This window comes from Pezoporus occidentalis, unplaced genomic scaffold, assembly GCF_034315485.1.
Source record: "Pezoporus occidentalis ecotype Australia unplaced genomic scaffold, CSIRO_AGI_Poc_V1 ctg1823, whole genome shotgun sequence".
Lineage (NCBI taxonomy): Eukaryota > Metazoa > Chordata > Aves > Psittaciformes > Psittacidae > Pezoporus > Pezoporus occidentalis.
In genome coordinates this window covers 1-11,504 of record NW_026913666.1, presented here as the reverse complement: position 1 = coordinate 11,504, position 11,504 = coordinate 1, and the positions used below count along the sequence as shown (strand labels likewise).

Genomic DNA, 11,504 nt, shown 5'->3' with positions numbered 1-11,504 from the left:
GGGATGGCGTTTTTAAAATGAATTACAACATATCTTCCAATGGAATTGTAATATTGAAGGAGTGGACGTTGCAGAATTCCCGTTTTTTCTGTAGAGTGTAAAGAAGAGAACCCCATCATGTAAAAAAATATTACTAAATGGTGTATTGTTTAGATAATGGATCAAACAAAACGGACTAAATTAAATTTTTTACTTGCCAAGTCCAACCTGCTAAACCTTCTGAAATTTTTGCAAAACAAATGGTTTGGGAAAGTTTGTTTGTTCCATCTAAAACTCCTCACCTATGGTGTGTTTAGTATTCAGGAGCATTAAAATGTTCCTAAGTCAAAATACTGTGAAAACAGACAGCACAAATTTAAACTTCATGTTAAAGGCTGTTTCCCGTTTAAAAAGCAGAGCTAAACGGCATGTGAGAACATGTCAATTCTTTCACCTGAAAGTACTTCAAAGTTTCATAAATATATTGGGGGGGGGGATGTGTGAGATAGCAGGTGCGTGTAAGGCAAAGTGATTTGTTTAATGACTAATGAGGTTTTGAAAACAGTTTTCTTCAAAAGGTATTTTTTTTTTGTCTGTTATCCTTTTAATTGTAATACCTGTAGCAGCACCATTCTCAAGAAATAGTTTTCCCTGGCCTACAGCCACCTAAAAGGTTGTCAGAAAAAACAAGGTAAATTGAGTACATCTATGAAAAAAAGATTTCATAAAGTTTATATTGTTTTACCCATCTACTAGTACTATTTAATAGAAAGTTTACAGGACAGCAAATTCCACACTGTCCGTGTAGGGTTGCAGACATCAGCACTGAACATGTGTTATTCTGATAATTAGAATTTTGTTTCTTCATAGGATAAAATTTACTTTTTTTTACAATTGGATTTCTTTTCCAGTGTAAAATTTCCCATTTTGTGGAGAGAAGGGGAAAAGAATAGGATTTTTTTAAGTTTGGGAAGCAGGAGTGGTTTTGGCTACTGATGCGATGCAACAGGGCAGAGGGAGACAAATGTGTTGGGGGTGGGTTTTAATGTACTACTTGCAAGCTCAAAGAAGAAAAATTTTCTGGGGATGCTGAATGTGTAAGAGTTGGTTTTAAGGGGCTGCCTTACAGAGTCCCTTTAAAGGGACAGTTTCCAAAGTGTAAGGGAGTTTAGAAACATACAGAGTTTACCAGAGCCACCAAATCTTTTACTTCAAGGGATTTTTTCTCCCCCACATTTATCTTTTAGGTGAACTTTTTCAAGTGAAAAATGTGTTTTTTTTTTGTGCAGTGTCCCTCCCCCGAAGGGCATCATTTCGGAAACCGAGTGACGGGGAAAAGTGTTTGTCTATGAACAATCCAGGGGCCCCTTTACCCAATTAAATCCTTTTACTTATCAGACTTGAAACCACTGAAACCATTGTCCGAAAACGAAATAAACAAATGCGATAACGTACATCCCAGTATCAACGGTCAGAGAAGGTCAGGAAAAAATCCCTGGAACGAAGATGAATACCTTGGGGATTGTGAGTCTGAAGAAAATAGAGCAAAAAAACAAACCAGGAACCAAAAAAACCCGACTCATTGCAAAAAGGGGATCCTTCGATATGAAAAGGGGCTCCCGGGTAAAGGGAAATTTTGGCAAAATTCCTCTGTGAAGTCTACATTGAAGTAGTCCTAAAAAATTGATGTCTAGGTGTTACAGATAAATGCCAAGATACAAAAGGGCATTTCTAATAAAAGTAGAGGATAAATCACTTAGAGACAATGGGAAAAAGGCAGGCATGGGAAACATTCAGAAAAGAGTTAGGAAAAGAATGGCGGATTATGCTGGAATTCCTGCTTACTTGTAATCCTTCTCTTGATATTTTTCTTTGGACTTCATTTTCTTCTTGACCTCCTTATCTTTTTTCATTCTTTGGTCATCTATCTTGTGGCGTTTCTTTTCCACTTCAGCTTCGCTTCCTTCTGCGTCGCCATATTTCCTCTTGCCAAGCCTCAGTTTCTCATTTTCCCAGAAAGAGATGTCAAATTGTGCATGAGCTGAGGCAGGTGGAGGTGCGTGCCCTTCCCGAGAGTGTTTTTCCGACTGCTGCAGAGGTACTGAACAGTGACGGAAGTTCCCTCTGTGGCTACTCAAGTGATGGGCTCCTTCCTCTCTGGAGTGAGTGTTGTGAGCCCATCTGCTCTTGCAGTGATAATCCCCATGTGATTTGTAGAATCGACTCAATTTGTCAAAGGCTTTATCAAAATGAGAGGACTTCCTCTCTCTACCATCTCCTGTTCCATGAACAGAGTAATAATCCTTGTAATATCTGCATTCTTCCCATCTCCGTAATTCATCTTGGTAGTATCTTTCCCTGTTCCAAGTCCTCTCTCCTTTGGAATGGTAATACCCATTCCTGTCTTGTTCCGTTCTTTCTCTGCTTCGGGATTTATAACGAGAGTATTTTCCTGAGCTTTTGCCATTATTTGCACTGTTTCTTTCATGATGGCAAGGTCTGTACTTGCCTTCGTTGCAATAATCCTGCTTATGATGATATTGCTTATTTGTTTCCATGCTGCAAGAGCGCCTCCTTTTGTAGGAACGATCATCCGCTTTGCTCCTGCTTTGCTTCTGGTCTTTACTGTCAGAGTATTGTCTCTTCTTTCGGTAGTGCCCTTTGTCAGTTTTTTTGGAGTCCTGTACCTTCTCCTCGTATTTTTGCCTGTTATCCTCTTCGCATTTTTTATTATTCAGCCCCTCATTTTGTCTAGAGAATTGACTCTCCAGAACTTTATCCAGCTTTGTAATAGAAGAGTCATTAACAGGTGGTACCTCTACATCGTTATTAGAAATGTCCTTTGTATCTTGGCATTTATCTGTAACACCTAGACATGCAAGTTTTTTAGGACTACATTCAATGTCAGACTTCACAGAGGAAGTTTGCCATAATTTCTCTTCACTCTCGGGAGACCCTTTCATATACGAAGGATCTCCTTTTGCAATGAGTACAGGTTCTTTTGGCCTTCCTGGTTTGTCTTTGTCTCTACTTTCTTCAGACTCACAATGCCCAAGGTATTCATCTTCAGTATCCAGGGATATTTTCCTGACCTTCTGCTGACCGTTGATACTGGGATGTACGTTATCAGCATTTGTTATCACACTTTCAGCAACGTCTTCGGTAGCAATGGTTTCAGTGGTTTCAGAGTCTGATACAGTAAAAGGACTCTCAATCTCACAGCCAAGGTCGGAAAGAGGCATCCTGGATTGTTCATAGACAAACACTGTTTCCGTCACTACGGTTTCCGTAAGATGATCACCCTCAGACTTCTGAGGTGCAGGGACACTGCACAAAACAAAAACACATTTTTCACTTGAAAAAGTTCACCTAAAAGATAAATGTGAGGAGCAAAAATCCCTTGAAGTAAAAGATTTGGTGGCTACTGGTAAACTCTGTATGTTTCTAAACTCCCTTACACAGTTTGGAAACTGTAGCGTTCTAAAGGGACTCTGTAAGGCAGTCCCTTTAGAAACCGACTCTTACACATTCAGCAGTGCCCAGAGAAGATGTTTTTCTTCTCTTGAGCTTGCAAGTAGTACATTAAAACCCACACCCAACACATTTGTCTCCCTCTGCTCACTGCTCTGCATCGCATCAGTAGCCAAAACCAGTACCTTCGCTCTCCCCAAACTTGAAAAAAGTCAACTCATTCATTTCCCTTCTCTCCACAAAATGGGAGGGCACGAGGTGGGAATTTACACTGGAAAAGAAATCCAATTGTAAAAAAAAGTAAAATTATCCTATGAAGAAACAGAACCATTCTGGGAGGCATCTGCTTTAATTAATATCAGAATAACACATGTTCAGTGCTGATGTCTGCAACCCTACACGGACAGTGTGGAATTTGCTGTACTGTGTAAAGCTTTCTATTAAATAGTACTAGTAGATGGGTAAAACAATGATAAACTTGTATGAAATCTTGTTTTCATCAGAGTGTACTCAATTTACCTTGTTTTCTCTGACAACCTGTTCAGGTGGCTGTAGGCCAGGGATTCTAAGACTATTTCTTGAGGAATCGGTGACTCAGCTACAGGTATCTACAATTAAAACGCAGACGTTAACAGACAAAAAAAATACTACCTTTAGAAGAAAACTGTTTTCAAAATTTCCTCATTAGTCATTAAACAAGATCACTTTGCCTTACACGCACCATTGCTATCTCACACATCACCCCTTCCCCCCCCCAATATATTTATGAAACTTATGAAGTACTATCTCAGGTGAAATTTTCTGAAGTTGACATGTTCTCACATGCCAGTTCAGCTCTGCAAATTCTAATGCGGCGACAACAGCACAAAGTGTTAACGATGAAGTTTAAATTTGTGCTGTCTGTTTTCACAGTATTTCACATGACTTAGGAACATTTTAATGCTCCTGAATACTAAACACACCATAGGTGAGGAGTTCTAGATGGAACAAACAACTCACTGGTTCAAGCAATCCATTTGTTTTAGCAAAGAATATCTCAGAAGGTTTAGCAGGTTGGACTTGGCAAGTAAAATCATCAAGTTTCAGTCCGTTTTGTTTAGATCCATTATCTAAACTAATAGCACCATTTAGTGAATCATTTTTTGGCAGCACATGATGGGATCTCTCTTCTTCAGCACTCTCACAGAAAGCATGGGAATTCTGCAACGTGCCGACTACCTTCCCTATTACAATTCCGTTGGAAGATATGTTGCAATTCATTTTAAACACGCCATTCGACGCCTCAGATTTTCCTGAAGACTCTGGACCGGAAGCGACTGTAGCATCAGACCCGAGTGTAGGACTTCCATTCACTGCTGGCTCTACAAACATTTCATCAGGAACTTCCTGTTTGGAAATGTTAGCCAACTGCCACTGTAGATGCATTTGAGGTAGACTCTGCTCTGAGAGAATTTGTAATTGTGGAGGAAGGAACAGCCTTGCTGAGATCCTCATTCTCCAGAGCACTGGTAAGACAGTCAGGTTGTGACACAGTCTGACACTCAGGCAATTTGTTATGAATACTGATAGTGATCTTCTGGGCTTTTGATGGATCCGTAGTTGAAGGCCTGGTAATTGCCCAGTTTTGAATGCAAGCTGTTGGTGGAGCTGAAGATGGCCTTTTTATGGTGATACCAACAGGATTTGTATCCTCTTTTAGGGGTCCATTTCCATTTAAACGTTGAATTCTGTATTTAAAAAGAAAAGATTGCAAGATGAATATGTGCAATCACACCACACGTATTAAAACACTGAATTCTCCTACTAAATATTTCTACAAATTGCCTCACCACCTAGAAGAAACACCCCACTTCCAATATAAACCTAAGTCCAACAAGTGTGTTTAATTCCTGCTGCTTTTGGTTTACTGCATCTTGGTATCAGATGAGCCTCATTTTCTGAAACCCACTCAAACAACTTAACATTGACTAAAGCTCTTCCCAAATATGTTTATTTTCCCCTTTAAACGTTCCCTGAAAACACTGCTATAATTGCTCTGGTACTCAGGACCAAGAAAATCGTTTTCACTGTCTCAGCTGAAGTAACACTGGGGGACTGCCTGAATTCATTTTTTGTCATCACATCTCCATTAGACTCCTCCAAGTGTCTCATCTCTTGCTCTTAGAAAGCGCTTTGATCCAGAAGTAGCATGGCTGCACAATTTGGGACTAGCTACTGTTTGAATAATTCTGGCTGTTGCATGATGGTTGTGAAGAAAGCTGCAGTTGGGAAAACAATTCCATCAGGAAAAGAAAAATTATCAATTATTTGCTCCCTGCAAATTACCTTAAACATATGAAGAGGAAGTTGTGGTCCTGTAAATCCAGCCTGCTTACTGTTAGGCCCATGCTGACCAAGGAATGAACTTAAAAGCGTTCTCCAACTGTCAGGATCGTGGCTCAGTGATATCACTTTAGAGTTTTTCTTTCAACATTTCACATTAAAACCCCATCCTAATTTTATAAGAACAGATGATGTGACACAGAAGTAATAAAAAGACTGAAGTACCACACTGACAATGGTCTGCACAATGACTATTCTTGTCAGAGCAACATCTCACCCTTACGAGGACTAATTACTTTTCTAGCATAACTCAATGTACACAAGCTGTTTAAGCAATGAAAGATGGTAAGTTCTCTAGACAGAAAGCTACTCAGTAAACTTTTCCTAGACAGAAGAAAACACTAAAAAGAAAAGTATCAGTAACAGGAAAGTAAATATATTCTGATTCAAGTTGGTATTCCTGATATAAAAAAGTAAATAAGCTTGCTCTGTTTTGATATCAGAACGCTCCACTATGGCATCATTCATTCGAAAAAATCTTGGTGCAAACAAAAGACAGTGGCATCCTAGCAAAATGCATGATGTCCAAATGACATCACAGGCGGACTAATTGCCCAGTTTTGAACACATATGCAATGTTAAAATGGTGGACTAACATTGATTTTCTTTGTTTATTTTACCCTGGTAGAAATCACCATACCCACCTTTATGAAGCATCCTGCAATTGCTTGAAACAGAATGAAACAAGAAATTCCAAATACATATATGCTTGAAGAGTATTCCACATCCTAAACGAAAACAGGAAGATTCAAAAATTACCCCGAAACAGCCTGACAAAAACCCTTCTCAAAACACAGGCTGGCACATAGTCTTGATTCATTTAAAAATACCTATTCTCCAATATTTCTAATTGAAGTCTGTTTTCTGCAATTCTCACTATTAGGCCCGACTTTTCTTAGACTATTGTTATTACACTTACAGCCTGAAGGAAAAATGATTCTTAAAAAGTAAGGACTTCCAAACCATGCTATAAAAAGTCAATGGAGCATTCACAACTTGTTTAACCCATTCCTGCTGCTTTTGTACCAGCCTCAAAGAATACTGCAGTTTTAAAATATCAGGTTAATGAAGCTTAGATTTATGAAGAAATTCTTTACTGTTAGGCAAATGGGTTGCCCATTGAAAAGTCTCTCCAAGGTCAGGTTGGGCAAGCTGTGGAGGAGTCGATGTGTTCCTTTCCCTAACAACACTACAGTTTAACAGCTGTGGTACCCATCACAAGAAAAGTCAATTAACAACTATGTTTTTCCCTCACTGGGCTCAGAAATATTTAAATTATGAAATATTGTTTCTGAGAATAGGTATTTTTAAATGAATCAAGACTATATTTGTACTCTACCTGTGTTTTGAGAAGGGTTTCAGGCTGTTCCATGAAGAGTTTACAAAGGGTAATTTTTGAATCCTCCTGTTTTGCGTTTAGGATTTGGAATACATATTTGGTTTCTATACTGTCCCAAAGGGGAGAACCACTCATGTATTCTTTATATGCAGTTCTTGTTCATTCTGGTTTCAGCTCAATGCAGGACTATTCTGCTTCATAAAGGTGGGTATCAGCTTGATTTCTAACAGGGTAAAATAAACCAAGAAAATAAATGTTACTGGCAACCACCATTTTGATGGAGAAAGGTTGAATGATGTGTTCTTTGATTTGCTTGGTAGTTAATGTGGTGTCATTTGGACATCATGCATTTTGTGAAGATGCCACTGTCTTTTGTTTGCAGGCCGGCAATGGATTTTGGTATCTGAATGATGCCATATGGAAAAAGCGTTTGGATGTGAATACTGATATCAGCAAGCTTATTTACTTTTTTATATCAGGTAATACCAACAGAGATCTGTTCATGAATATATTTACTTTCCAAGTTACTTTTCTTTTTTTCTTTCCTGTTTTTCTTTCTGTCCTAGGAAAAGTTTACTGTTTCTGTAATTCACTTCTGTGTAACCTGAAAGCAGAGACATTTAAAATATTGCTTGGCCTTAAACTGGTGTGCTTGTGTATTTCTGTATCCGCTCAGTATTCTAACACTTGGCGTAAGGGTGAGATGTTGCTGACAAGAATAGTCATTGTAGGGAGACCATTGTCTGTTTTTTTAGTGTGTAGCCACTTTTGTATATGGCTTCTGTGTCACATCATCTGTTCTTATAAAATTATAGATGGGGTTTTAATCCAAGAATAGATTGAAAGAAAAACTCTAAAGTGATATCACTGTTTTTTTTCCAAGGCGCTACGATCTGACACTTGGAGAACGTGGTTTTTACTTACCAGCAACTTCTTATCCCCGTTCATTCCTTGGTCAGCGGGGGCCTAATAGTAAGCAGGCTGGATTTATGGGACCACGGCTTCCTCCTCACATGATTAAGGTAATTTGCCGGGAGCAAATAATGGCACCAAATTGATAATGTTGTTTTCTTTTGATGTGGGTGGTTTGTTGTTTTAGACCTGATGAAGTTTTACACTGCAGCTTTCTTCATCATGCAACAGCCAGAATTATTCAAACAGTAGCTAGTCCCAAATTGTGCAGCCATGCTACTTCATTATACTTCCAACTCAAAGCGCTTTCTAAAGCACTGAGAGCTACGCTTTTGAGACAAGGAGTCTATCACTCTTTTTAGTAATAATAATAATTAAATATCAGTGTTACTTCAGCTGAGACAGTGAAAACGATTTTCTTGGTCCTGAGTACCAGAGCAATTATAGCAGTGTTTTCAGGGAACGTTTAAAGGGGAAAATAAACATATTTGGGAAGAGCTTTAGTCAATGTTAAGTTGTTTGAGTGGGTTTCAGAAAATGAGGCTCATCTGATACCAAGATGCAGTAAACCAAAAGCAGCAGGAATTAAACACACTTGTTGGACTTAGGTTTATATTGGAAGTGGGGTGTTTTTCTTCTTAGGTGGTGAGGCAATTTGTAGAAATATTTAGTAGGAGAATTCAGTGTTTTAATAAGTGCGGTGTGATTGCACATATTCATCTTGCAATCTTTTCTTTTTAAATACAGAATTCAAGTCGTTTAAATGGAAATGGACCCCTAGAAGAGGATACAAATCCTGTTGGTATCACCATAAAAAGGCCATCTTCAGCTCCACCAACAGCTTGCATTCAAAACTGGGCAATTACCAGGCCTTCAGCTACGGATCCATCTAAAGCCCAGAAGATCACTATCAGTATTCGTAACAAATTGCCTGAGTGTCAGACTGTGTCACAACCTGACTGTCTTACCAGTGCTCTGGAGAATGAGGATCTCAGCAAGGCTGTTCCTTCCTCCACAATTACAAATTCTCTCAGAGCAGAGTCTACCTCAAATGCATCTACAGTGGCAGTTGCTGCTAACATTTCCAAACAGGAAGTTCCTGATGAAATGTTTGTAGAGCCAGCAGTGAATGGAAGTCCTACACTCGGGTCTGATGCTACAGTCGCTTCCGGTCCAGAGTCTTCAGGAAAATCTGAGGCGTCGAATGGCGTGTTTAAAATGAATTACAACATATCTTCCAATGGAATTGTAATATTGAAGGTAGTCGGCACGTTGCAGAATTCCCGTTCTTTCTGTGAGAGTGCTGAAGAAGAGAGATCCCATCATGTGCTGCCAAAAAATGATTCACTAAATGGTGCTATTAGTTTAGATAATGGATCTAAACAAAACGGACTGAAACTTGATGATTTTACTTGCCAAGTCCAACCTGCTAAACCTTCTGAGATATTCTTTGCTAAAACAAATGGATTGCTTGAACCAGTGAGTTGTTTGTTCCATCTAGAACTCCTCACCTATGGTGTGTTTAGTATTCAGGAGCATTAAAATGTTCCTAAGTCATGTGAAATACTGTGAAAACAGACAGCACAAATTTAAACTTCATCGTTAACACTTTGTGCTGTTGTCGCATTAGAATTTGCAGAGCTGAACTGGCATGTGAGAACATGTCAACTGCAGAAAATTTCACCTGAGATAGTACTTCATAAGTTTCATAAATATATTGGGGGGGGAAGGGGTGATGTGTGAGATAGCAATGGTGCGTGTAAGGCAAAGTGATCTTGTTTAATGACTAATGAGGAAATTTTGAAAACAGTTTTCTTCTAAAGGTAGTATTTTTTTTGTCTGTTAACGTCTGCGTTTTAATTGTAGATACCTGTAGCTGAGTCACCGATTCCTCAAGAAATAGTCTTAGAATCCCTGGCCTACAGCCACCTGAACAGGTTGTCAGAGAAAACAAGGTAAATTGAGTACACTCTGATGAAAACAAGATTTCATACAAGTTTATCATTGTTTTACCCATCTACTAGTACTATTTAATAGAAAGCTTTACACAGTACAGCAAATTCCACACTGTCCGTGTAGGGTTGCAGACATCAGCACTGAACATGTGTTATTCTGATATTAATTAAAGCAGATGCCTCCCAGAATGGTTCTGTTTCTTCATAGGATAATTTTACTTTTTTTTACAATTGGATTTCTTTTCCAGTGTAAATTCCCACCTCGTGCCCTCCCATTTTGTGGAGAGAAGGGAAATGAATGAGTTGACTTTTTTCAAGTTTGGGGAGAGCGAAGGTAGTGGTTTTGGCTACTGATGCGATGCAGAGCAGTGAGCAGAGGGAGACAAATGTGTTGGGTGTGGGTTTTAATGTACTACTTGCAAGCTCAAGAGAAGAAAAACATCTTCTCTGGGCACTGCTGAATGTGTAAGAGTCGGTTTCTAAAGGGACTGCCTTACAGAGTCCCTTTAGAACGCTACAGTTTCCAAACTGTGTAAGGGAGTTTAGAAACATACAGAGTTTACCAGTAGCCACCAAATCTTTTACTTCAAGGGATTTTTGCTCCTCACATTTATCTTTTAGGTGAACTTTTTCAAGTGAAAAATGTGTTTTTGTTTTGTGCAGTGTCCCTGCACCTCAGAAGTCTGAGGGTGATCATCTTACGGAAACCGTAGTGACGGAAACAGTGTTTGTCTATGAACAATCCAGGATGCCTCTTTCCGACCTTGGCTGTGAGATTGAGAGTCCTTTTACTGTATCAGACTCTGAAACCACTGAAACCATTGCTACCGAAGACGTTGCTGAAAGTGTGATAACAAATGCTGATAACGTACATCCCAGTATCAACGGTCAGCACAAGGTCAGGAAAATATCCTTGGATACTGAAGATGAATACCTTGGGCATTGTGAGTCTGAAGAAAGTAGAGACAAAGACAAACCAGGAAGACCAAAAGAACCTGTACTCATTGCAAAAGGAGATCCTTCGTATATGAAAGGGTCTCCCGAGAGTGAAGAGAAATTATGGCAAACTTCCTCTGTGAAGTCTGACATTGAATGTAGTCCTAAAAAACTTGCATGTCTAGGTGTTACAGATAAATGCCAAGATACAAAGGACATTTCTAATAACTATGTAGAGGTACCACCTGTTAATGACTCTTCTATTACAAAGCTGGATAAAGTTCTGGAGAGTCAATTCCCCAGACAAAATGAGGGGCTGAATAATAAAAAATGCGAAGAGGATAACAGGCAAAAATACGAGGAGAAGGTACAGGACTCCAAAAAAACTGACAAAGGGCACTACCGAAAGAAGAGACAATACTCTGACAGTAAAGACCAGAAGCAAAGCAGGAGCAAAGCGGATGATCGTTCCTACAAAAGGAGGCGCTCTTGCAGCATGGAAACAAATAAGCAATATCATCATAAGCAGG

General features: G+C 39.2%; 2 protein-coding genes across 2 annotated transcripts; one reads left to right on the top strand and one right to left on the bottom strand.

Annotated features, from left to right (window-relative positions):
* Window positions 1–1,753: 1,753 nt before the first annotated feature.
* LOC134162111 (ubiquitin carboxyl-terminal hydrolase 42-like) lies at window positions 1,754–5,837 on the bottom strand. Its single transcript, XM_062615593.1, is given in 5 exon segments — window positions 1,754–3,306; window positions 3,970–4,058; window positions 4,450–4,858; window positions 4,860–5,177; window positions 5,776–5,837. Coding segments are annotated over 5 exon segments (2,364 nt in total). The 3' UTR covers window positions 1,754–1,820.
* A 1,788-nt stretch (window positions 5,838–7,625) lies between these two features.
* LOC134162110 (ubiquitin carboxyl-terminal hydrolase 42-like) lies at window positions 7,626–11,500 on the top strand (the record flags this gene model as incomplete). The annotated part of the gene is made up of 5 exons (XM_062615592.1): window positions 7,626–7,650; window positions 8,055–8,193; window positions 8,831–9,562; window positions 9,950–10,038; window positions 10,702–11,500. Coding segments are annotated over exons 2-5 (1,653 nt in total), but the record flags the coding sequence as incomplete, so codon positions are not given.
* Window positions 11,501–11,504: the final 4 nt, after the last annotated feature.